Source organism: Kogia breviceps, chromosome 4 (genome assembly GCF_026419965.1).
Source record: "Kogia breviceps isolate mKogBre1 chromosome 4, mKogBre1 haplotype 1, whole genome shotgun sequence".
Taxonomy (NCBI): domain Eukaryota; kingdom Metazoa; phylum Chordata; class Mammalia; order Artiodactyla; family Physeteridae; genus Kogia; species Kogia breviceps.
Window position 1 is genome coordinate 156,850,082 of NC_081313.1, and position 27,597 is coordinate 156,877,678.

At 41.0% G+C, this 27,597-nt stretch overlaps 1 protein-coding gene across 1 annotated transcript in view; it reads right to left on the reverse strand.

The window, feature by feature from the left end:
- Positions 1-254: 254 nt before the first annotated feature.
- Positions 255-27,597, reverse strand: part of ATP10B (ATPase phospholipid transporting 10B (putative)) — a 305,387-nt gene continuing 278,044 nt past the window's right edge. Inside the window, exons 20-24 of the mRNA XM_059062671.2 lie at positions 24,668-24,868; positions 23,201-23,281; positions 21,757-21,861; positions 8,990-9,177; positions 255-3,457 (exon numbers count right to left, since the gene is read on the reverse strand). Of these exons, the coding sequence (XP_058918654.1) occupies positions 2,998-3,457; positions 8,990-9,177; positions 21,757-21,861; positions 23,201-23,281; positions 24,668-24,868 (1,035 nt within the window). The 3' untranslated portion in view covers positions 255-2,997. The remainder of the gene's footprint in view (positions 3,458-8,989; positions 9,178-21,756; positions 21,862-23,200; positions 23,282-24,667; positions 24,869-27,597) is intronic.

The window sequence follows — 27,597 nt, forward strand, 5'->3', positions numbered from 1 at the left end:
GATCAATTATGTTCCTGATATCCTATGTCCAACAAGGTGATGGGCTTCTTTAGAAAGAGATTGAGTCCCTCACAGCCCCAAGCACATTGTCAGGCATCTAGTAGGGGCTTAACAGAAGTTTATTGGATAGATAAATGGATGGACGGGTGGATGAATAAATGAGTGAATGTAAAGAAGGATGGATGGACAGTAGTACTCAGACTGCAGGCAACAATGGAAAACCATGTTTATTTTTTCTTTCTAATAAAGGACAGTACATCTCCAGTCAATCTGTAAAACGTCATGAACGTATAAAAATGTATTAAGTGCAGTCATTAGCATTACATTGCAGAGAAATAGGTGTTATAACCCTTTCCCCTAAGATGGTACTTGGATGGTCACTGTTGGTTTGCTTTAACAAAAAAAGGGCAAGAGTAGGTGACCAGTTGGCCTGGTTGGCCCAGGACTAAGGAGTTTCCCAGGATGTGGGGCTTTCAGTGCTAAAACTGGGAAAAGCCCAGGCAAACTGAGATGGTTGGTCATGCAAGAAAGAGAGCAGCACGAGAATGTTGGGTGTGCTTTGGCATTTAGGTACAGGCGTCCGATATTTTCTCAACTCCCCATGACCTCGCTTCTGCTTAGCTCTGGAATAAAAATCCCTGGGTTATTCTCAAGGGTGTTACAGCTTTCAAAGGGTTTAAACAACCCCGTGTGATTTTGACTTGATCTTTATGCCAAGCCTGGGAGGTAGGGCAGTTCTAACCTAATTTGCAGGTGAAGCATGCTACGTCAGTGTTCCTAGCTCCTAGAGAATACGGGGCAGAGAAAAGACTCCCACCCTCATCTCCTGAGGCCATTGTTCTTCCCACTACTCTGTTCTTTTCTGAAACATCCTACCTGTCTCATCTGGCTTTCAGGAGTGAGCAGGAATCATACAGGGGAAAGGAAGGACCCTGAGATCCAAGCTTTGGCTCAATCCCCTCATTTGGGACAATTTATATCATTACTGCTTTGCCTGATGTGTTTACCTGCTCCTCCTCTATCAATCCTCATGAAGGATTCCCCTGAAGACCCACCAGCTGGTCAGTGCTGGCATCATTATGTGGCAAAGTCAGTGAAAGAGATCCAGTATATTTGGGCCATGTCCCAAATGGCCCTTCAAGTTAAGGTTTGCCAGCAGGATGGTCGGAGGACCAGCTCAGTCTGCCATGTGCCAGCTTGATTGTTGAGCTCTTTTTGGGTACTTCTGCTGAGAAGTTACTCAAGTGATAAGTCAATTCATGGGGTGGCCATAACTTGCCACACTTGTTCCCACCCTTGTACTTTTTGCCTGACATATATGGACACCACCTTAAGGCGGGAGGGTTCAGTAGTCCTGCCTGGCCCACCTTAAAAGACTAGGGACAGGCTATCCTTGCCCATGGTTGACCTCACTTCTCTTGACAGTGTATTAGAGTCCTATCATCCATTCTTTTATTCCAACACTGTTTTGAGCTCTTTTGCATTTTTGGCATTTATGACCTCTAGGGATAAGAAGTCTATGTAATCCTTCTTTTCCCTGTGAATGAGACTTCCTTTGGCTCTCCCTAATTCAACTGAAGCCTGTGATATTCTGGGATAAGCTTAATAAATGGGGTTTGACACTGGTCCTACTCTTTCAGATGTTGTTGTTTGGGCTCAGAGTTGCTCTGTCATGTGGGTTGTCTATTCTGGGTGCAGCTGTGTAAAGGTCTGATCTTAAGAGTTTTCCTTTTCTGAGAGTTGAATGAGGAATGGGTACAGGTTTCCCCTGCTATCTGAAAGTAGAGCATTAGTATGAAAATGTTCGTAAGCTGAAATGGCGTAAACAAAGAAGCAATTACCTTAGGACACATCTTGCTAATGGATGCACAAAATATCTGGATCAATCCAGATAAAGCACAGCTGCTTAGACACAGTTCAAAGCTATGGAGGTTTGATTCTGAGATGCTGAGTGTAGTTCCTGGGGAAAGAGTTTAGTGGTGCCACTCAATGCTCAGTGCTCTATAACGGCTGGCTGCAAAATAAATGCTGAATGCTATTTTCACTTTTCACCTTTTCTGGGGGGAAAAGCAGAAAGAAATTCAACTCTTTGGATTTCTTTCAGTTAACAACAACAGGTACCAATGTAGGTCTTTGGTAAAAGTGAAATGGCTTAAGGCAAACTTTTGAAAAGTGGGGCATATTTGTACTTTTATTTAAAAATAAATAAATATCTTTAAGAGTGCTGCCTATGCCCTCTTGGTAGATTGCCCAGACTGTGGGACATGTAGCCTATTAGCTGAAGCATGGAGTTTCTGCTTCACCTGCTTATGTCCATTTGCTTTCACATGCTTATGTTCTTTCTACCTCTTAAACTAGCTGCGGCCTTATGACCCTCAGAAGTGTCTGTGGCTCTGAGTTCAAATCTGATTTTAATATTTAGATGTGATTTTCTTTGGTTTAGAGCAGCCCCAACTCTGGGAATGGAAGGGATGTTAACCCCGACGTGACCGTCCCTGCAATACACTTGAGATGAGGCACTTGTGTGTATGAGACTCTTCTGAAACTTGAACTCTTGACACTGAGGGGTGAGGTGATGGTTTGACAAGCCCAGAAACTTCCAGATCTTGAGATATTGGCTGGCTTGCTACACTTCTTGCCATCTGGGAAACTGATCGCCCAGTTGCATTGGGTTGTAGGCTGTACTTATCTAGAGGGTCAAAGAATGTCTCTGGGTTAAAAAATGAAAAAAACTCAATGCAACAGAAATATAGCCTAATAAAAAACCTTTTGCAAGAAGTGCTGCCTGGCAGCAGGAGAAAACTAGAGGTCGACTGGTTTCCAGTCCTTTTTTGTCAGACCCCTTGGGGCCAGCACTTCGTCTAAGGAAGTGAAGCCTGGTGGGGAGAAGAGGATAAGATGGGCACATTCTTCCCTTCATGAAGAGGAAGAGTCGTGGTTAATTAAGCCAGTGATTAGGCGGCCTCCTCTGAGTTTGTGCAGATCTCTGCAGGCCCCTCATATGGTCAGTGAACTCTGGGATCGGCGATGGCTGCCCTGGCGGAAGGGCCAGTTCGAGTTAGTCTGTCCACTTGAGTAGGCTCCGGATGCCGTCATGCTACTAGGCTCCAGGAGAAGGTGCTCCCCAGATGAGAATTTAGCCCAGGAGTCCCGTAAGCATGGGTCATCCCTTATGTGGTCTCCACTGGATCTCTGTCCGGGCAGCACCCAGTCCTCCTTGTACTTGCACTCCACAGGGCTCGAGCTTTTTGGGGTGTTGGCTCTGAAGCTCTGTTCTGGGGCAGGTGGCCCTGGAAGGTGGGTGGGCTGGGCCTCTCCAGGGACAGCGGCAGGCCTCTGTCGGCTTCTCCAGGTCTGGATTTCCAGCTCTCTTTTGTCCATGGGGAGTTTGTCAATTTTCTGAGCTTTTAAGATCAGAGACTTCCCATATGTCCCTTGTAGAGCCAGGAAGAAGTACCTGGTGGGAAATAATAGAATAAAGATATTTTCTGACTTCTGACTTCTTGAATTTCAGCATTGGAAGGGTCCTTAGAATCCAACTCCCTGCCCAGGGAAAGATCATCTTTTTTTGTTTTTTTAAACAATGGTAATTTAATGTTAGTTATTATAAAGAAAAGGTTACCATGTACTGGCCTTTAATGACTGCATGAATCACGGGGTACTTCCTTGGGGAAGCCTTTTTTGATTGAACTTCCTTCTCATAAATGCTTGTACCACCTCTTAGTTTGTAATGTTGGCACTTAAAAAAATTTTTTTTAAATTTTTCATTTATTTATTTTATTTTTATTTTTTAACATCTTTATTAGAGTATAACTGTTTTACAATGGTGTGTTAGTTTCTGCTTTACAACAAAGTGAATCAGTTATATATATACATATGTTCCCATATCTCTTCCCTCTTGCGTCTCCCTTGCACCCTCCTATCCCACCCCTCTAGGTGGACACAAAGCACCGAACTGATCTCTCTGTGCTATGTGGCAGTGTCCCACTAGCTATCTATTTTACATTTGGTAGTGTATATGTGTCCATGCCACTCTCTCACTTCGTCCCAGCTTACCCTTCTCCCTCCCCATGTCCTCAAGTCCATTTTCTACATCTGTGTCTTTGTTCCTGTCTTGCCCCTAGGTTCATCAGAACCATGTTTTTTCTTTTTTTAGATTCCATATACATGGGTTAGCATATGGTATTTGTTTTTCTCTTTCTGACTTACTTCACTCTGTATGACAGACTCTAGATCCATCCACCTCACTACAAATAACTCAGTTTTGCTTCTTCTTTATGGCTGAGTAATATTCCATTGTACATACGTGCCACATCTTCTCTATCCATTCATCTATCGATGGACACTTAGGTTGCTTCCATGTCCTGGCTATTGTAAATAGAGCTTCAATGAACACTGTGGTACGTGACTCTTTTTGAATTATGGTTTTCTCAGGGTATATGCCCAATAGGGAGATTGCTGGGTCATATGGTAGTTCTATTTGTAGTTTTTGAAGGAACCTCCATACTGTTCTCCATAGGGGCTGTATCAATTTACATTCCCACCAACAGTGCAAGAGGGTTCCCTTTTCTCCACACCCTCTCCAGCATTTATTAGGGAAAGATCATCTTTGCCACTCTCTTGACTGATGGATCTAATCTATGCCTGTATGCCTCTGGTACTGGGGAGTTCAACAACAAAATATAACAGCTAACATTTGTTAGGTACCAGGACTATTCTAAGTGCTTTACATATTATTAACTCATATTATTCTCCCCCAAATGCCATGCGGTTGGTACTTTTGTTTCCTGCTATGTACAGACATGGAAACTGAGGCACTGAGAGATTGAATGATTTGTCCAGAGCCACACAGTGGTCAAGATGTGGTCAAGACCAGGTGCTCTGGATTCTGAGGCTTTTCTCTCATCTACCATGCATGAGGCAGTCCATTCTATTTCTGAACTGTTCTAATTTAGGCAAATTTACTTGCTTTGGAATGTCAACTCTTTGTGGAACTTAATAATTTTAAAGTAGTTTCCCAATACTTCCTTTTCTTGAATCCACAGGCTATGCTAGCTTCACAGCATCAGTGTATTATCACTATTTTCCAGATGAAGATACTGAGGTCCCAAGTGATGAGACAGGTTTCCTAAGGTCTCCCAAGAAGTTGACAGATCTCCTTGATGGTTAACTCAAGGTTCCTTTCCCCTGCCAAGCGTCCTGTAGCCTGTAGTGGACTTTGGAATCAGGGGTCTCTATATGTGCCTAGAATATTTTCCTGTTCCAAGTTTAGGTAAGAAGGTAACTAAAACTATGTGATCTGTGGAGAAGCATATACCATCTTGTGATGCTGGGCAGCTCATACCCCCTCTCTGGGTGTCAGTTTATCTAAAACGTAATCCAGTTGGTCCAGAGGACATTTAAGGTCTTTTCCAAAAATAATCCTTAAATGTTTTTTTTTTTAATTTTTAAAGCCTTATAAGCAGAGAGGCTCCCATCCTTCTATTTTTATGTCTAAAAGATTCAGGATGATCTCAAAGTGAGCAGGGGTTTCTGAAGACCACAGTAGATCCTACGGAATCGGAAACTTTTCCCCATTCTTTCTCATCTCACCCAGGGAGGCAGTGCAGGTGGCCACAACTATGTGTTTCAGGAAAGACTCAACTTCTTGCGGGAAACTGGAATTTTCTCAGTTTAAACATTCCCCCAAGCTACCAATTTCCCTCTCTGTCCATTTAGTGAACAGATATCTGGCAAGTTCCTACAGTGGGCCAAGCCCCAAGGGATTATTAAGCTGGGAACCAGACTGACAGGAATCTTGCTGTCAGGAAGCACAGGAACAGAGTTAGAAGCCGCAGGAGCAGTGAGCGTGTCAAACACGTGATCTGGTGCAAGAGATCTTCCCTGAGGAGGAAACATTAAAGGTGAGGACTGAGGGATGCATAGGAGGAAGCCAGGCAAAGAGGGGTGAGAACCAAATCGTGGGCTCAATGGCTGCAGTGTGGAGAGTGAGGGCAAGAGTGAGGGACTAGGACACAGAGGGGTGGGCAGGGTCAGAGCAGGCAAGGACCATGGGGAATGTTTTGGGTTTTGTGCATTATTGTAAAGGCCTTGGGAAGGCCTTGGAAAGTTATGAACATGGCACGATTACACTTTGACACAATGATAATGGATTAGAGTAGAACCCAATAGGAGACTATTGAAGTAATTCGGAATGAAGGTCTTATAACCTATCCATGGTGGTGGCTGTAGAAATGGAAATAGCAGATGGAAATACCTACTGAGAAATAGGATAGCAGATAAAATTGTCTGGTCCTGGTGATGGGCGAGAGAGGGGCATGTGGTGGGTGGTATCAAGGATAAGTCTCATGGGCCTGCCTTGATCCTAAGTGGTCACAGTGGATGAAAGGAACTTGGGAAGAGAGCCAGGTTTCTGGGATGGTGGTGGTGACAGAAGGTAAATAGCAAATTAAATTATAGACGTCTCCCACTTTGCTCAGACGTAGCAGGCCCAGTGCTGGTGAGGCATAGGTAGCTAGAAAGATGTATCTGGGATTCCAGAGAAAGATCTGGGCTGGGAGTTTATATTAGAGATATATTTGTGAAAAATGATATTTAACTTCACAATAGTGGTTGCTATGTTTATGGAAATAATTAAAGTGAGAAGACAAAAGAACCTAGGACAAAGGCTTGACAATACACCATGTCAAAGACATGAACCAGCAAAAGAAACAAAGAAGTAGGAGAAAGACCAAGAGAGTTCTGTGTTACTGAAGCTAAATGAAGAGTGTCCAAAGGGCTCTATTGTAGCGAATTACGATGCTGCATTGTGTTTTAAAGTTTGTGTGTTAGTTATTTAAGAGATAAAACAAAAGAAACTTACTTTCTCTTAGTTTAAGAGAATCCATATAGTTCCTTTATACTGGTTGAAGTAATTAGACTGAGATAAGTGAGGTCACGGTTAGTGGCTAATTATCACAAGCTTGGTGAGTGAAATCAATCTTATTATAAGTAAAGCTTACATCTTTAAGTGAACAAATAGTGTTTTCTATAGCAAGCATTCTATCTTGTAGATTTCTGTAGCAAAAATTAATTGTTCTAAGGTTACAAGTCAACAGTCCTTGGAGCTATTAAAATAATCCTTTCTCTGTCAAAGGAAATCTCTTTGCCTTTCTTAGGCAACAGAATTGAACAGGAATTCAAGTTTATGATAATATAGAATAAGCAGAGATTTAACTTATGCACTATGGTAACTGGCAAGAAAATATTTGCCGACTTTTCCCTAAGTTGTCCCTCATTTGTTTAACAAGCTGTAATGTTGAGTGTTGGCCTTTTCCAAGAACGTTCATACTTTTCAACAACTCTCATCAAGCTGGTAGCCTCTGGCTCCAAATGTGTCTTCTAGCCAAGGGTAGGACAAGAATCCTCGCTGATGATTTGCTCTTTCCATACCCCAGATAAGACACAGAACAGAGGAGGTCAGTCCTTGGTCACAGGTGATCATAACCATGTTTAACCCCAAAAGTGTGGACAAAAAATATTTAACCCACATATTTGATGCCCTTTTCCAATGAGGGCAGGACCTTCATGGTCTCTCCCAGGCCCTGTCTCCCAAGGGCTGAGAAAGGGGGTGGGTGGGAAGTAATGTCCTCTGAGGCTTGTGCTTAATTGCTTCCCACTCTTCAGTCCCAGGGCCCTCTTTTAATACTAGGGATAAGGCTGTAGAGGCCAGTAGGGGCCTAGCAGGGAGGCTGTGTCCACAGTGCATACTCAGCTGTTTGCTGAGTTCACAGTAGTGTTTGTCATATTGGTATCTTCAGCCTCTAAACCCTGCATCACATGTCAAGGTTCTGAGGTGGCTTACGAAGAAGAAATGGAGCCCGAACTAGGTTAAGCAAGCTGCCAAAGTTATTAAAGGAAGCAAAGCATGCTAATGGCTCTCTGCCTAGTTTTGGATTAGAAAAAGTTCTACACAATGTTGCAATGGCTTCTTGACTGTGGCTTATAATGATAAAGTAGCTGAATTTCAATGTTCAGAGCAGATGAGATCCTAAGGATGGAGAGAGGCTGAGTGTTGCCTCTGGGTACAGCATCATGAAGTTCACCAAATGCTCTGGCTAGAGAGCGTGGGATGGAGAACAGAACACTGGCCTCCAAGTTGGGAGAACTCAGCTCCCACTGTGACTTGTGGTGGGCTGGAGGACACATTCTGGTCCCTCATAGGATTTAAGCTGTTCCATGAGCAAGTAGGACTACAACCACAGCTTTGCCTAATTTCTAGGTGATTTTACAAAAGGCAAAGGAGGAGCTAGATAGAAAAGCATGTGTCAAGAGTAAATTCTAAGGACACGCCAGGTGTTGTTGTTGCTGTTGCTATTTTTCGGGAAAAGGCGAATGTAGAGGATTTAGGCTGGAAGTCTTAGAAATAGTCCCTCTGCATGAATGATTTATTTGGCAAATACAGGGTGTGTGTTTTGAGTACTATTAAAAAGTTGGCTATTTCATGCAAAATTTGAATTTCTGGGAAAAATCTAAAGCTCTGAAATGCTAGTCCTGATCTTTCCTTGTGGCAGTGATAGGCTGAAGCTTAGAAGTTCCTTCTCCTAATGTCTGTCTGTACTTCACCTGGTTTGCTGCTGTTGCTTTTCTGTCCCTGTAGGCATTTGAGAGTGAACTCCTGGGCTAAGGAATAAAGGACTATAGAGCTTTTCAAAATCATTCTTTTTACACAACAAAGTTTGTATGGCAGGAGGGTAGGAATTAGTACTCTCATTTATAACAGAGGTTGTGCCAGATTTGGTGACTTTGCTGCTCTGTGGCTGAGCTGGGACCAGAGTCCATGCTATTTTGCCTCCAAGTTCATTATTCTTTCTGTCCTAGCTCCCTATCTTTGAAACAGTAGCCTCAAGCATCCCAGTTGGAGTCAAACTCCTGACTCTTGGGCTACGAAAATGGCTGATTGAGGGGAGAGTGTTAGTTCTAGGAAGAAAATAGCACCCCCTGTTCAAACCTTGGGAGAAGAGCCACGACTGGTGTGAGGAAGCAGACGAGGTAGAAAGTGGGGTCCGAGAGCTGGCCTTCCATCACCCAGTAGGGGTTGATGGGACTGTTGCAGGTGACGCAGGTGGTGTTGTACACTAGGGATACCACAAAGTACATCAGGAAGCTGCCTGCGAGAACAAGCCCATGGATGATGGTCTGTGGAAGGAAAGAAGTAAACACTGTTGAAGGGATAGCTTAGATTAGGGGGGAATGCAGTCACGCTACTTTAACTTGTTTTAAACTTCTTTTTTTGGAAATGCCACATACCTATAAACAATTTTTATAAGTGTGCCATTTAATGACTTATGATAAAGTAAACACCTATGTTGCTACCACCCAGAATTTAACACACATACCCCGGAAACCCCTAAATCACCTTGACTTTGGTGATAATTTTCATGATATTCTTTAGTTTTACTACCTATGTTTCTCCCTTAATAGTCTGTTTTTAAAAGTTAATCATATTCGATGTGACTTTTGTCTTTTTTCCTCAGTATTATGTTTGTGTGATGAATTCATTTTTTCCACATGTGGCTGTTAGTTATTCATTTCCAAAGCAGTGCAGTCTTCTGTAGTCTCATCTCATTTTGCCCTGCCTGTTTTATGCTGCTTTTCCTTCCAATTCTTGTCCTCTTTTAAACTAACTGACGTTTCCATATAATTTCATTTCCCTGTCTACTAGTTTGAAAGTTATATATTTCATTTCCATTCCTTAGTGATTACTCAATAAATGCTAATAAGCAGGGTTTTTTCTTTTTCTTTTTTTTTTTTTGCAGTACGCGGGCCTCTCAGTGTTGTGGCCTCTCCTGTTGCGGAGCACAGGCTCCGGACGCGCAGGCTCAGCGGCCATAGCTCACGGGCCCAGCCGCTCCGCGGCATGGGGGATCTTCCAGGACCGGGGCACGAACCCGTGTCCCCCGCATCGTCAGGCAGACTCTCAACCGCTGCGCCACCAGGGAAGCCCTAATAAGCAGTTTTAACTTACTGTGGTATAAAGTTTCTATGTTTCCCTCCTCCTGAATACATTAACTTTAGAACACATTAACTTTGTTTACCTCCCTCCTGATTCATATCTCATTGCTACTGTGTATTTAAATTCTATCATCTTTTTAAATCACATACGTCATTATTACAGGTTAATATGGTCAGTATTCATTAAGATTTACTTACATGCTTGACGCTTTCTATGCCTTCATTCCCTCTTGAATTTTGTACTTTCCATCTGAGCTTTCTTTCCTTATACTTTTAAAAAAAATTTTATATTAGAGTGTACTTGATTAACAATGTTGTGTTAGTTTCAGGTGTACAGCAAAGTGATTCAGTTATACATATACAAGTATTTCTTCTTTTTCAAATTCTTTTCCCATTTAGGTTACTACAGAATATTGAGCAGAGTTCCCTGTGCTTTATACAGTAGGTCCTTGTTGGTTATCTATTTAAAATATAGTAGTGTGTACATGTCAATCCCAATCTCCCAATTTATCCCTCCCATCCTCCTTTCCCCCTGGTAACCATAAGTTTGTTCTCTAAGTCTGTGAGTGTTTCTGTTTGGTAAATAAGATCATTTGTATCATTTTTAAAGATTCTGCATAGAAGTGATATCATATGATATTCATCTTTCTCTGACTTACTTCACTTAGTATGATAATCTCCAGGTCCATCCATGTTGTTGCAAATGGCATTATTTCATTCTTTTTAATGGCCAAGTAATATTCGATTGTATATATATACCACATCTTCTTTATCCATTCCTCTGTCGATGGACATTTAGGGTGCTTCCATGTGTTGGCTATTGTAAACAGTGCTGCAATGAACATTGGGGTGTCTTTCCTTATACCTTAAATAGATTTGACCTTTGAACAACATGGGTTTGAACTGTGCAGGTCCACTTACATGTGGATTTTTCTCAACAAATACTACAGTATTACCTGATCTGTGGTTGCTTGAATCCACAGATACGGAGGACTGATTATGCGACTTGAGCATCCACAGATTTTGGTATTTGCATTGGGTCCTGGAACCAATCCTCTGTGGATACTGAGGGATGGCTCTGTATATCCTTTAGAATATCCTTTCATGAAAGTCTGCTGGTGATGTATTCTCTGATCCATTATTTCATTCTCATTCTTTTTTTTTTTTCAGTAGAGCCTGAAGATTTTATTTGTACTAAGAGTCTTACATTCTTTTTTTTTTAACATCTTTATTGGACTATAACTATTTTACAATAGTGTGTTAGTTTCTCCTTTACAACAAAGTGAATCAGTTATACATATACATATGTTCCCATATCTCTTCCCTCTTGCGTCACCCTCCCTCCCACCCTCCCTATCCCACCCCTCTAGGTGGTCACAAAGCACAGAGGCGATCTCCTTGTGCTATGCGGCAGCTTCCCACTAGCTATATAATTTACATTTGGTAGTGTATATATGTCCATGCCACTCTCTCACTTCGTCACATCTTACCCTTCCCCCTCCCCATATCCTCAGGTCCATGCTCTAGTAGGTCTGTGTTTTATTCCTGTCCTATCACTAATCTCTTCATGACATTTTTTTTCTTAGATTCCATATATATGTGTTAGCATATGGTATTTGTTTTTCTCTTTCTGACTTACTTCACTCTGTATGACAGACTCGAGGTCTATCCACCTCATTACAAATAACTCAGTTTCATTTCTTTTTATGGCTAAGTAATATTCCATTGTATATATGTGCCACATCTTCTTTATCCATTCATCTGTCGATGGACACTTAGGTTGCTTCCATGTCCTGGCTATTGTAAATAGAGCTGCAATGAACATTTTGGTACATGACTCTTTTTGAATTATGGTTTTCTCGGGGTATATGCCCAGTAGTGAGATTGCTGGGTCGTATGGTAGTTCTATTTTTAGTTTTTTAAGGAACCTCCATACTGTTCTCCATAGTGGCTGTATCAATTTACATTCCCACCAACAGTGCAAGAGTGTTCCCTTTTCTCCACACCCTCTCCAGCATTTATTGTTTCTAGAGTTTTTGATGATGGCCAATCTGACCGGTGTGAGATGATATCTCATTGTAATTTTGATTTGCATTTCTCTAATGATTAATGATGTTCAGCATTCTTTCATGTGTTTGTTGGCAATCTGTATATCTTCTTTGGAGAAATGTCTATTTAGTTCTTCTGCCCATTTTTGGATGGGTTGTTTGTTTTTTTGTTATTGAGCTGCATGAGTTGCTTATAAATTTTGGATATTAATCCTTTGTCAGTTGCTTCATTTGCAAATATTTTTCTCCCATTCTGAGGGTTGTCTTTTGGTCTTGTTTATGGTATCCTTTGCTGTGCAAAAGCTTTTAAGTTTCATTAGGTCCCATTTGTTTATTTTTGTTTTTATTTCCATTTCTCTAGGAGGTGGGTCAAAAAGGATCTTGCTGTGATTTATATCATAGAGTGTTCTGCCTGTGTTTTCCTCTAAGAGTTTGATAGTGTCTGGCCTTACATTTAGGTCTTTAACCCATTTTGAGTTTATTTTTGTGTGTGGTGTTAGGGAGTGTTCTAACTTCATACTTTTACATGTAGCTGTCCAGTTTTCCCAGCACCACTTATTGAAGAGGCTGTTTTTTCTCCACTGTATATCCTTCCCTCCTTTTTCAAAGATAAGGTGACCAAATGTGTGTGGGTTTATCTCTGGGCTTTCTATCCTGTTCCATTGATCTATATTTCCATTTTTGTGCCAGTACCATACTGTCTTGATTACTGTGGCCTTGTAGTATAGTCTGAAGTCAGGGAGCCTGATTCCTCCAGCTCCATTTTTCATTCTCAAGATTGCTTTGGCTATTCGGGGTCTTTTGTGTTTCCATACAAATTGTGAAATTTTTTGTTCTAGTTCTGTAAAAAATGCCAGTGGTAATTTGATAGGGATTGCATTGAATCTGTAGATTGCTTTGGGTAGTAGAGTCGTTTTCACAATGTTGATTCTTCCAATCCAAGAACATGGTATATTTCTCCACCTATTTGTATCATCTTTAATTTCTTTCATAAGTGTCTTATAGTTTTCTGCATACAAGTCTTTTGTCTCCTTATGTAGGTTTATTCCTAGCTATTTTATTCTTTTTGTTGCAGTGGTAAATGGGAGTGTTTTCTTAATTTCAGTCTCAGATTTTTCATCATTAGTGTATAAGAATTCCAGAGATTTCTGTGCATTAATTTTGTATCCTGCTACTTTACCAAATTCATTCATTAGCTCTAGTAGTTTTCTGGTAGCATCCTTAGGATTCTCTATGTATAGTATCATGTCATCTGCAAACAGTGACAGCTTTACTTCTTTTCCTATTTGGATTCATTCTCATTCTTAAAAGCTATTTTTGATCTTGTTGGGAAGTTATTTTCTTTTAGTATATTTAAGATAGCATTTCACTATCTTCTGGCTTCTGTTGTTGCTATTGAGAAGTTAGCAACTCTTTATCTGTTATTCCTTCAAAGGAAATCTCTTATAACATGGCATCTTTTATGATTTTTATTTCTTCTTCAGTGTTCTATAGTTTTCTTATAAGTGTGGATTTTTAAAAAATTTATCTTACTTGGGTTTTGCTGATCATCTTGAATTCGTGGATTGATGTCTTTCATTACTTTTGCAAAATTCTCAAGTCACTGTCTTTTCAAATATTGCCTCTGTCTCCTTTTCTCCTCCTTTCCTTCTGAGACTCTAATCAAATGTATGTTAGATCTTTTAAGATACCACCATATATCTCAATATCTGTTCCATAATTTTCATTATTTTACTTTTGTTTTATATTCTGGATAATTTGAACAGTTCACTAATTCTCCCCTCAGCTGTGCCTAATCTGCTGTTAATCCAGCCATTGAAACTTAAATTACAATTATTGTATTTTTTAATTTCTAAAAGTTTTATTTGGTCTTTTTTCACACCTTCTAGGTTTCTTTGCATGGTTTTCCAATTCTTGCAGATATTTTAAGGCTTAATCTTCTTTAAATATAGCAAACAAACCTTTTCTATGATTTATATCTGATAATTCCAATACTTGAGATATTTGTTACTGATGTTTGTGCTTGTGATCCTCATTGAGTTCTTGTTTCATTCTGAGCTTCATTATTTTTTTGTGTGTTTTTGAAAATTTTATTTTTCTTACTCATTTGAGTTATTGAGATTTCTTAATGCAATCTTGTTATATAGTGCAAAAATCTTAAAGTCTACTGTTTCTTAGTATATTTTAATTGAAGTATAGTTACAGTGATTCAGTTATATATATACATATATATATTCTTTTTCAGATTCTTTTCCCTTATAGGTTATTACAAAATATTGAGTATAGTTGCCTGTGCTCTACAGTAGGTCCTTGTTGGTTATCTATTTTGTATATAGTTGTGTGTGTATGTTAATCCCCACTTTATCCCTCCCCCTCCCCTTTCCACTTTGATAACCATAAGTTTGTTTTCTGTGTCTGTGGGTCTATTTCTGTTTTGTAAATAAGTTCATTTGTATCTTTAAAAAAATATGATATAAGTGATATCATATATTTGTCTTTCTCTGTCTAGCTTACTTCACTTAGTATGATAATGAGCTTCCTTATTTTTCTATATGTGATGCTTCTTGGCCTTGGAAGATTAGTGGGGATACTTTGAGGCTTAGGAAAACTTTCCCTGGAGAGGGTGTGTATTTTGTAATATCCTTGGGCACTGTCAGTTACTTTAAACTGAATTCATAGGTCAAAATTTGGCTCACCCAGGTGGTACAAAGAATCTGGGCTGCAAATCTGTGTGAGGCCAGCCCCTGGTCCATTTCCCAGGATAAGTCCTTTTTACTGATTCTCCCTGCTCTCTTCAGCACAGTGGGAACAATCCCTACAGTCCCTGCTGGGGAGGGGAGTGCAGGTAGGTCCAGTTTGGGGTATACCTTTACTCTGAAGGTAGAGCCTTTGGGGTCCTAATTTAATGTGATCTCTTATTAGACTCACACTTTAGCAGCCTGGGTTTTAATTTCTGAACTTTATGCTCAATGAAGTCTGCCAACAAGTTCATTTTGGGCAGGGTTGCAAATGCTTTGAAGAAAACAGAGGCTTTGGCTCAGCTTGCTTCTCTACAAATGCACTTTCCCAGAGGCTTTGGTCTTTATCCTGTCATCTTTTTCATACCTTTAGCATATGTATACATATATACGTGTGTGTGTATATATATATGTGTGTGTGCGTATACATGTTTATATATGTATACATATATTAAATAAATATATACACACACATTAATTTGTTTTCAGTGGAACAGGTGGTTTGAATATCCTAGCCGCTGTTCCAGAAAAAGAAAGCAGTTAGCTTTTTTTTTTTTTGCGGTACGCGGGTCTCTCACTGTTGTGGCCTCTCCTGTTGAGGAGCAAAGGCTCCGGACGTGCAGGCCCAGCGGCCATGGCTTACGGGCCTAGCCGATCTGTGGCACGTGGGATCTTCCCAGACCAGGGCACGAACCCGTGTCCCCTGCATCGGCAGGCGGACTCTCAACCACTGCGCCACCAGGGAAGCCCAGTTAGCTAACTTTTAAAATCACTTTATTGGGGACTGTGAAAGCTGACACAGCTATTAAAATTCATGTTAGATTTCTACCCAGGGAGATAGACATTCTCCCTCTGCTTCAAGGACTTTAAAAAGAGAAACACTTTTTTCATAAAGATTCTAGTAGCTAACTAACTCCTTTCCCAAGAGCAACAGAAATCACCAGTAACTACCAGGATCCCTGGTCTAGAGATGCATTAGGTGGATTAATAGTGCTGAATGGTGAGTGAAAGGAACAGGTTCTGTCTTTTAAAGCAGATGAATGCAGTGCTCTGAGAAAGAGGGCCGAACGACCAGTCGTTACCCATTTAATATATTACACATTGAGGCCTGATTATTACAGGGCAATTTTGAAAGGTTAATAAGATACCTAATGGTTAAGAGGGTCATGGAGAGCAGAGATCCTCTTGGGAAATATGTTGTGCTGGTGTTTAAAAAAAAGTAATTAAATTATTGTGAAATATTTCAAGTGCATGGTCAACAAATCTCATATGCTTGACATCCAGCTTTATCAATTTTAACCTTATGCCATATAAGGGTGAGCAGAATATATCACCCCAAAATAAGTCTCTGGCATAAGGATTATCTTGGGCTGGTTATTTTTAAGAAACAGCAGACAGAGCAGGAGGAGCTCTGGAAACTGAAAAGAAGTTATCTTTTTGTAAGAGACATTTACAGTTATAAGGGAAATCTCCATTTGAAAGGGTGTCTCCCTCTCTGTACCTGGAAGAAAAGGACAATTCTATATTTCTAGGAAATCTTTATCCATTCCAATATCTGGCCTCCCCTAGCCTCAAAACTTCTTTTGTCTAGCTAGAGATGGTATTTAAGGTGGTGGCCAGGGCCATTTCAGAAAGTTACTCAGTTTCCTGGCCTCTCCCATGTGTATAGGAAGTATTTATTAAACTTTTGTTTTTCTCCCATTAATCTTTTATTACAGGAGTGTCTAAACTGAGAACCTAGAAGGGTAGAGGGAAAATTATTTTTTCTTCCTCTACACATATTTGCCTCAGATTTTATTAAAAGATTAAGCCTTACAGATACAATTCAAGCACCCATGTATCCCTGCAAATGCCTTCTCATTAATCTTGAAAATAAACTCAATGTTCATCATTCTCCTGTGTATTTTATATATACATGTTTATGTATCCATGTTAATGGATGCTTTTTAATTTAATGATGTATAGGTATCCCTCTGAATTATGCTTTGGACCTTTATTTTTGTTGATAAATGCCATTCTAGTTTATTCATTTTAACTGTTCTAGTGTATGAATATGCCACTATTTATTTATTTTCCTGTTAATGAACATTTAAGCTGTTTCCGATTTTTGTTTTTTGCTATTAAGAACAATGAAGAAACATTCTTGTACATGTCTATGTATATACATGTGCAAAAGGATGGCCCAGGGTGCATATTTAGAAGTGGAATTGTGTCATAGCATATAGTACTTAAACTCCTCTAGCTATTTTCAAGTTGCTCTCTAGAATGGTGGTATCAGTTTATAGTTTCCCAACAGAATATGAAAGTTCCTTGGTTGGGCTTTATTATGTTTAATGTGCTACTGAGTTACTGTGGCAATATTTTATTTAGAATTTTTTACATTTATGTTCATTGAACAGATTGGTCTGTAATTTTGTTTTCTTGAATAATCCGTGCCCATTTTAGTATCAGAATTATTCTAGCCATGAACATTGAATTGCCCATATTTTCTATTTTTTTGAATCCATGAAACAATGGGTATGAGATAGGAATTATCTGTCCCTTATAAGTTTGGTCAAACTGACCTTTATAATGCTTTGGCTTGGTGTCTTTAGGAACAGGGTTACCGATTCAATTTCTGTAATAGAGATTCGTTTATTCATGTTTGCTGAATGATTTTGACTATGTTTTAGTAAATTTTACATTTAAAAGAATTATTTTTATTATTATTTTTAAAAGGTCAAGTCTTGGGACTTCCCTAGTGATGCAGTGGTTGGGAATCTGCCTGCCAATGCAGGGGACACGGGTTTGAGCCCTGGTCTGGGAGGATCCCACATGCTGCAGAGCAACTAAGCCCGTGAGCCACAGTTCCTGAGCCCAAGTGCCATAACTACGGAAGCCTGTGCACCTAGAGCCTGTGCTCTGCAACAGGAGAGGCCACCGCAATGAGAGGCCCGCGCACTGTGGTGAGTAGTGGCCCCAGCTCGTCGCAACTAGAGAAAGTACTCACGCAGCAGAAGACTCAATGCAGCCAAAAATAAATAAATTAATTTTAAAAAGCCAAGTCTTTATTTTTATTTGGCTGCGTTGGGTCTTTGTTGCTGTGGGCGGGCTTCTCACTGCAGTGGCTTCTCTTGTTGTGGAGCACGGGCTCTAGGCACATGGGCTTCAGTAGTTGTGGCATGCAAGGTCAGTAGTTGCAGCTCATGGGCTCTAGAGTGCAGGCTCAGTAGTTGTGGCGCACGGGCTTAGTTGCTCGACGACATGTGGGATCTTCCCGGACCAGGGCTCGAACCTGTGTCCCCTGCATTGGCAGGCAGATTCTTAACCACTGCACCACCAGGGAAATCCCCATTTAAAGAAATTATTGACTTGCTTTAAATTTTCAGAAAAATATTTTAAAAATTGATTACATGGACCTTTGTGTATGCAAGTTTCGCATCTGTAGATAGGGAGGGCTGAATGTTCTATGCCATTTTATCTAAAGGACTTGAGCATCCATGGGTTTTGGTATCCATGGAGGTCCTAGAACCAGTCCCCCACAGGTACTAAGAGATGACTGTATATTCATAATTGCAGTCTTTCTTTTTCATTCCTAGTAGTATTTTTGTATCTTCTCTTTCTGTGTCTTCCCCTGGATCAGTTTTGTCAGAGATGTGTTTTCATTAGGGTTTTGAAGAGCTCAGTTTTGGTCTTACTGATCTTTCCTATTGTTTCCTTGATTTCTCTCTTTTTTTTCTTTAGGTTTAAAGTTCCTCGAATTGAATTTTTTAACTTACCTCTTTTTCATCTTTTTGTTTTTCATAGTAAAATCTTTAGGTGCATCCCACAAGTTTGCATATATAATATTTTTATAGTTGTTCATCAGCAGTAAGTATAATTTCCATCATGATTTACTCTTGACTTCATGAATTGCGTATTTAGATGTGCTTTTTGAAGTATCCAGTCACGTTAGTCTTGTTTGGCTATATTTTTATTGCTTGTTTTTAATCTGAATGCATTGTTGTCAGAAAATACATTCTTTATAATAATGATTCTTTCAGAGTCCTTTGTGATTTAGAATTTGGTCTTTCTCTTTAAATTTTTGGTATATGGTCCAGGGGTCTTTGAAAGATGCATGTTTACTATTTGTGTAGAGCAGGATTTTATACTTTAGCTCTAACTACATTAAGTCAAATGTGGTAATTTATTCAAAGCTTGATTTATGTCTGTTTCTGATAGAGTTCTATAAAAACCTCATACTAGAATTGTTAAGTTTTTCCATTTCTCTTTATATTCACTGGATGAAAAAAGTCCAATCTGATAATTTTTGCTTTTAATAGGCAAATTAAATCCATTTACATTTATTATGAGTACTGATATATTTGGCTTTATTTTGAACCTATTTTTTATTTTTGCCATCATTTTCTTTGCTCTTAACTTTTCCTCTTCCTGACAGCCTGGAGAATTGATAGTTTCCCATATTCCTCTAATTTCTTTCCTCTCTTTTATGCTTAATCTTATGTTTTACGAGATACTAAATAAATGTTGACTTTTCTGGAACAATTTAAGTGTGTATTTCTATTTTCTTCCTATTCACAATGAAGTCTTCAGTGTGCATTAATTACCTGTTGAACAGCCCTTCCTGGCCATTATGTTTCTTGTAGTTTTAGCTTTTATGTTCTTGCATGTTTCTTTCTTCCTTTAGTGAGGGTCTATGGGTGGTAGACCTTACAGAGTTTATCTGAAAATGTCATGTATCACTTAGTCTTAAGTGATAGTATAACTGTTTGTTATTTTGCCTCAGGTCTTTGAAGATAATTACTCCATTGTTTGTTTGGTTTCTACTGGTTTTTTTTTAACTGCTGTTAAATTTCAAATAATTTGTGCATAGTCTCTGGCAGATTTTAAGATTGTCTCTTTCACCCTGTACAGTTTTACTATGATATACCAGGCAATATACCCAGGTTTATTTTGACTAATCGTCATTCTCAGGGATGATCTCTTCAGATACTGCTTCTCTACTATTCTTTGCTTGTTCTTCTGTGACGCTGACTCCTATTATGTAGCTGCTGGAACCATTTATTCTAGCCACCATTTCTCTTGATTACATTTTCATATTTGTGTGGCATTCTGGATGGGTACCCAATACTACCTTCCAATTTGGTAGTTTACTTTTAGCCAGTGTCCAGTCTAATTTCAATGACAAAATTTTTGTATTTTCAAGAGTTCTAAATGTTTCCTTAGCTTGGCTCAGTTCCCAGTATTAAAGTTAGGACTCTTGTCTGCCTTCCTCACAGCTTCTGATAAAACTAAGTGGTTTTTCTGGTGGTTCTGAAAGAAATTTATCCTGTACTTAAGCTTGGCTAGGCCTTTTCATTTCATCATTTTGGTCTATCCGTCATTGGCATGAATTGGAGCAAAGGGGTTTTCCAGATGGGAACTCCGTGATCTGGAAGCTCCCTTGGGTGGCTCTTATCAGCCACTGCCCAATGTCAGGGCCTGGCCTAACTTGTGATAGTAGGGCGTGGGGCGGAAGTCCCACTGCAGAATGCTGGGGACACACTGAGCCTACTAGGGGAAGTCCTCTAAATGGTTAATACAAATGCTTTCAGAAAGAGCCCTTTCAGCTTGGCTAAAGACAAATCTTTCTGTCAAGTGCTCTCCTTGCACCAGTCAGTCTTACCTTCTCACACTGTTAGCACAGAGGTTAAACGGTCAAGAGTCAGCTGGCCAGGGTTCAAACTTGCTTCTGTCTTAAACTACTTGGGGAAAGTTTTTAACCTCTTTATATTCAGTTCTATATCTATAAAATGGGAATTAAAAAAACATACCTAACACATGCATATACTGCAAAAGGATTTCCACAGTAAGTTTAGTTAACATTCATCACTTTGCAATACAGTTGACTCTTGAACAACGCAGGTTTGAACTGCACGGGTCCACTTATACACAGATTTTTTTCACTAAATACTATCGTACTACATGATTGAAGCCATGGATGTGGAACTGCAGGTACGGAGGGCCAATGGTAAAGTTATGTGTGGATTTTCCCTGCGTGGAGGGTTGGTGCCCCTAAACCCCAAATTGTTCAAGGGTCAACTATATATATATGTCAAGTCATTACACTGTACAACTTAAACTTATACAGTGCTGTATGTCAATCATATCTCAATAAAACTGAAAAAAACAGAACAAAACGCTCCAAATCCCATCTAACACAAAGGGCTCTGGGAGGTTAAGTAAGATAATACATTAAATCATGTAGATATGTACCTGGCATATATTTTTAAGCTCTTTGTTTTTATAAATATCATTGACTAGTCGAATTTAATGAGAAAGATAGTGTTACCTTTTTAGATACTAAAATGTGATATTTGGACGTGCTTGAGATATGCTTACATGGAGACAGTCTTCTAATCTTTTACCCCCAAATTAAATGGAGAGCATACCTCCCTAACACAGCCTCAAGTACACTCAGTCTAGTGTTTTCCTCGTCTCTGAAACACTCCTGAAGTTTTTAATCAAAAATATGTATTTTGGGGGCTTCCCTGGTGGCGCAGTGGTTGAGAATCTGCCTGCCGATGCAGGGGACGCGGGTTCGTGCCCCGGTCCGGGAGGATCCCACATGCTGCGGAGCGGCTGGGCCCGTGAGCCATGGCCGCTGAGCCTGCGCGTCCGGAGCCTGTGCTCCACAACGGGAGAGGCCACGGCAACAGTTAGAGGCCCGCGTACCGCAAAACAAACAAACAAACAAACAAAAATATGTATTTCTGGCAACAAATTGTCTCACTGTTCTTATGAATTAGTTTTTTCATCCTGGCTAGATGGTTATAAAGTTGAGGCCAGCAATTTTATCTTCTCTACCTCTTTATCCCTGTACAAGTGGAACACAGGTAGGAGTTCAGTATGTATTTATCCAGTGGATCAATTATATGGAGTAAAGCAGCTCAGAAATCTGAAGGTGGTTGATGAACAGGAACACAATTTTTAGGCCATAAGGGCTCTGGGGCACTTACCCAGGTCTTCATTTCCATTGCCTGGTGCAGGAGGATTGTGGTGAGAGACACGGTGTTGATGGGTGTCCCAAAGGTAAAGATGTCAATATCCGAATCCTTGTAGGTCTGCAGAGGAGGAACAAACAGGCACTGGCAGATGTGCCTACAGACTGAAGGCCTTGGTTTTGACAAGTGATTGTAATAAAACATCAGTGAAGGCAGGTGTCAAGGGAGGGGCAGGCTGGGGAGAAGGCATCCAGCTGCCATCATGTGGAGCTGACCCAAGGGACAGACAAGAGAAGGAGTGAGTTGACAGGACTAAACTCTTTAAAAAGCATTTGCAAAGGAAGCCATGATGAGTATTCCAGAACATTGCAGAAGGAGTCAAAGAATTTACTGAGTACCTACCAGGCACAATGCCAACTGCTAAAGACACTGCTGTGTCCACTTTCAAGGAGTTTAGAGACTAACTAGGCAGGGCAAATGTGGTACAATTTAAGGGTATAAATGCTATAATGGAAGCAAGTACAAGGAACGCTGGGAATAGAGAAGAGGAATCAGCTGAGGCTATAATAAGAGGAGTTAGTCTCTTGAAAAGAGAGAGGAAAGGCAAAGGCCAGAACGGAGGGTGAAAAGTCCAAATTGTCCTAGATGGTAGGTCTGTTGAGCACATAGTAAGGGCAAAAGATGAAGCAGGAAAGGCAAGCAGAGGCCTGACCAGCGAGGGTACTGTAAACCAAGAAATACAAAGAAAGCACAAAGTGCCCACCTCAACACTCATTGTGTTTCTATTTGCAAACGAACATGAGCCAGAGACTAGACACCACTGGTTTCCTGGGAGCAATTACCCCACACCTGAGTTTCCTGTCTAGGATGAATACAGATATCCTATGCTATATAAATTCTCTATAAATTCTCACTCTTTAACCTGGGGAACCAAATTGAGATGGGGCTGGAATCCCTTACTATCTGCATTCTTGGTTTTATTTCGTATAATGTAGTATCCCTTATTATCAGAACTTCCTGCCTTGACCTTGGAAGCACAAATCTAAATATAAACCACGGGTTGCAAATTCAAATACCTTCAGTGCTCAAGTAAGAAGCGGTAAATGAGTGAAGAAGGCCAGGCATGACACAAAAGGACATGGTGGGGACTATGGCAAACTGGAGCACATGCCCCCCCATCTAAGCAGGGCAGTGAGTCAACTCTGGATTCTCACCACGAGGGAAAAATGACCCAGTGTAATAACAGCTTTCAGTGTTTCAGAAGCTGGCAGAAATTAAGACGTTTTGGTAAAATATTCTGACTTTTTGAATACCCAGGGTAGGGTGGAGTCTGCAGGCCTCCTCTTTGGAGCCCCTGCTCTGAAGATGCTATTAGGAAACTATTAGTCTGGGATTTCATATAAACAGGACCATTTCTACCCTGCTATTTGTATGGTTAGAATGGGACCATACAACTTACCAGGTAGGGGATAAAGAAACAGACGAGACTCTGGTAGAACGCATCCGCCATGGAAATCCAGAAAGTCAGCAGGTTATAGCACTGCCAGGAAATAACACATCGACAGTATCCACCATCAAAGCAAGCCTCTGTTCTTTGTAAGCAACTTTCTTGTGCACGGCTGGACTAGACAACACGGCACTTACAATGCTTCTTATCTTAGAGGCAATAGGATGGAACGATTAAGAACACGGGCCTGGGGGTGACAGACCTCAGGTCAAGTTCCAGCACTGTGTGACCTTAGTGAAAGTCACTAAACTTCTTTGAGAATTGTTTCTTCTTCCTTAGAAAGTAGAGAAAAAACACCACCAACTATGTCCTTGGGTTTCAAGAGGTCTAAATGCAATTGTGACTTGGTAGCTAGTAAAGGCTCAGCTACCAAATATATTACCAAATGATTACCAAATGATAACGATCATCATTCATTAGCACATTGTTAGTGCTAATACACACTTGGTAAGTTTAGAGATTCTGAGGTTTCTGAATAGCATCTGAAAGAAACCTCAGTCACAGCCCAGGGTCACAGGTTCCCAAGATCTCAATGGCTTCAGAGGCAACCTTTCTGATTTCGTGCTTCACTCTTCTTGCCTTCCCTGGGAAAAGTGAAACTGTTCACAGTGTATGTTTATGCCACATTAACTTCTTTTAATGTTAGTTACTCAAGGAAGACATTACACAGCTAGCTCGCCTCTGCGAGGGAGACAGTTAGAAGGGCCCAGGATGTATGTGTGCCATAGCCACGTCTCCCTTGCTTGAAGTGCTGGGGTTGCTGTCCACCTGTCTCTGGGTTAGGATGGGGCTTGGTTCTTCACTGGCTGTCCCCAAAATATCACCAGCTCTCAAGCACCACATCTGGCTTTGCCCTCCTTTTCCCCAGGTACAAAGGTACCCTCGTGCATATTGACATCCCTTTTCCCAGAGCTCCCCTTTAGAGGCACTCAGGTCCCCTCTCTGCCTCCAGGCTCCTGGCCCGTGTCTGTGCTAGTCGGGCTGCCTGCTGTCTGACTTCTCCAGATCATTTAGGGCATCAGGGTGGCCTCTGCGCCTTGTAAGAGACTGTTCTGATGGTTTTAGTCCAGCGGTTCCCAAACCAAGCCCTGGGCGTTCTGTTGAAAGCCTACAGACAAAGACCAGATAAGGGTGATGGGATCTTTCTCTAAGCCCTCTTCCCCTTTAACTAGGGCAGTCCCATATTAATGTGTGATATAATTAAGAAATAACTGAAAAGAAAAATAACCACTGGTCTGGTCCATCACCTTCAACAGCAAATGAGAAACTGGCCAGAAACAGGGAGCAGTGTTTCCGGGTCACATGGGAGGTAAGTGGCAGAGTGGTGACCGGAACACAGGACTGCCAGCCCAGCACTCCTTCTCTGACACCTCAAGGGAGGAGCTGGAGGTCACCTCCCTGCCTGCCTGAGCCCCTTACCTCAGAGTTCTGGCCACTCTTGTACAGCTCAGGCAACGCCAGGAGTGTTTCCATAGAGATGTCTTTATCGAGGACTCCAAAGACAAGAGGAGGCAAGGAGGTGAAGAAGAGATTGAAGAAGATCAACTGCCAGTAATCGATCATGGTGGAGCCAGAGAAACCACAGAAGAACTGGTACCAGAAGAGCAGGTTGACGTAGCCCTGCAGGCAGAGAGTGCGGCCTTGTGAGTGAGGACCCATGGGCAGCCGGGTCACCAGATGCTGCTTAGGAGCTCTGACAAGTCCCTACTCAGACTTGGAGGTTCAGTTTCCTTGTTTGTGACAGACAAGGTCGTATAAGGATTGGAGGTAATTTTCGTCCCTTAGAGTCTACCATTACCACTTCTACTACTACTACTAAGACCAGAAAGGAATTCTCCTAGGACCTGAAAGGAATTCCACCAATTTGTTAAGCATACATTGTTAAGAGCATAGGTTTTTGGAGGCAGAGAGGACTGGTTTTGAATCCCCAGTTGGGTCATGTACTAGCTTGAGTCACACCCCAGTTGGGTGTGACCTTGGACAAATTGCTTAGCCATTCTGAAAGTCATCTTGCCATCATTTGGATACGATTAGTAGTACCTAGAGCATGACATGTGATACCAAAAGGCAGTAGTTGTCCTTAGTAGTATGGTAAGAGGAAGGGACACTAGAAAGACTTGTCCGCGGTCAGGAAGGCTGGCGGAAGGATGACTTCGTGAGGAGGTTGACCTCACAACACTTGCCTCATGGTCACACAGCTCAAAAGACGAAGAAGAAAATCTTACGCCTGCGTTGCTTTATGCTTTCGAAAGATCTTTCCACGCAAGACCTCCTCACCTGAGAAGGGCTGGGTCACTATTACTATCTAACATATTGTGATGTGGTTTGGTGACTTGACCAAGGTCACAGAAGCAGCCGGTCCTGGGATTAGAACTAGAACTTCTCAGCTCTGCATGGCTGGGGCACAGAGGGGTGAAGGATGTTGTAAGGAATCTTTCAGCAGGTTTGTGTTCAAGCTAGAATTCTCATTCCCTAATTGCTGGGCCCGTGTTGTTTTTAAGAGCCTCTCTGTTTAGTATTGTAATACTACTAGTAATATTAACATTCATATTAACACCACGATTGTTATTTGAGCTTCTATTTTTGACAGGTGTGTGACATACGATATTAGTATATACCACATTAGTAAATGTGCAATATACATAATTTGTCCCATCAACCTAGCAAGATTAATGTTATTGCTAATAATATCATATGACTATATTTATGTATTAGATATTATAACTTGATAATAATGTTAATATTATTTAACATTATCTACAGACAAGGAATCTGAGGCTCTGAGATACTCAGTTACTCCTTGCCTGTGTTCACAGCCAGGAAATGGCACAACCAGCCCCTGAGTTTTCAAAGCTTCCTCCTCAGCCACCCCCAAGACCTCTTAGTCCCGTTTTTGGATTATATAGTAACAATGCTGACCTAGATTCTTCCAGCCAAGGAACTCCATCCTTTGGCTTTTCTGCCAAGATGACTAATGGGAGGTTTCCTGGCTCTGAAGGAGACCCCGGTGCTCTGAGGCACCCTGGGTGGACCTTGCATCTCTCTGTCTGAGGGCCGGGCTCCCCTCCATTGCCACTCTGGGGCTTCAGGTCACCCCACTCCCACTCCAGTCCCGTGATGCTGTGAGGGCTTTTCTCCTATGAGTTTTGGTGAAGTTATTTCTCGGGGAGGGAGATTTGGGAAGGAGAGCGCTTGTTCTGTTTCCTGTACTGTAGGTAGGTTTGGAATATACTATGGGCAGACACTGAGTCCCCAAATCAACATCACCCACTTGTGCACTTGACAGGATTGGTTTAAGAAGAACCAAAGTGCTAAAGTCTCCTTGATACCAGGGTTCAGCAACTGCATGAGGCTTTGACTGCTTGTTTTTTTTTTTTTTTTTTTAACCCTTGGAGCACCGTGTCTTGCTTTTTCCTCCCCAGCTAGCTGGGTAAGACAATAACTCTTATTTCCATGTACACACAGGCAGCTTGAGTGGCTCAGATGGGGTAAGTGAGTACACCAAAGTCCCTCTGCCAGCTGGGGCTGGAACTATGACTTGAGGTTGTAGAACCTTACGATGCCAGGGCTGGAAGTGATGCCATCTACAGATGAGGCCAAGAATAGCAACGGCAGCAAACAACAGAGACTCCTAAAGTGCATCTTATGTGCCAAACTCTGTTCTGACCCACTCAGTCCATCTACCGGCCTTATGAGGATATCACTACTATCCTCATTTTACAATTGAGAAAACCGAGCCTCAGAAAGGTCAGATCATGGGGCTGGGGTTACAGACTAGTAAGTAACAAAGCTGGAGTCCAGACCTAGATGTTCTGGCTAAACAATATGCTACTAAACAACCAATGGATCACTGAAGAAATTAAAGAGGAAATAAAAAAATACCTAGAGACAAAAGACAATGAAAACATGATCATCCAAAACCTATGGGACGCAGCAAAAGCAGTTCTAAGAGGGAAGTCTATAGAAATACAATCTTACCTCAGGAAACAAAAATCACAAATAAACACCTAACCTTACGCCCAAAACAACTAGAGAAAGAATGACAAACAAAGCCCAAAGTTAGTAGAAGGAAAGAAATCTTAAAGATCAGAGCAGAAACAAATGAAATAGAGATGAAGAAAACAATAGAAAAGATCAATGAAACTAAAAGCTGGCTCTTTGAAAGATAAAATTGATAAACCTTTAGTGAGACTTATCAAGAAACAAAGGGAGATGGCTCATATCAATAAAATTAGAAATGGAAAAGGAGAAGTTACAACAGACACCACAGAAATACAAAGGATTGTAATAGATCACTGTACACCAATAAAATGGACAACCTAGAAGAAATGGACAGATTCTCAAAAAGG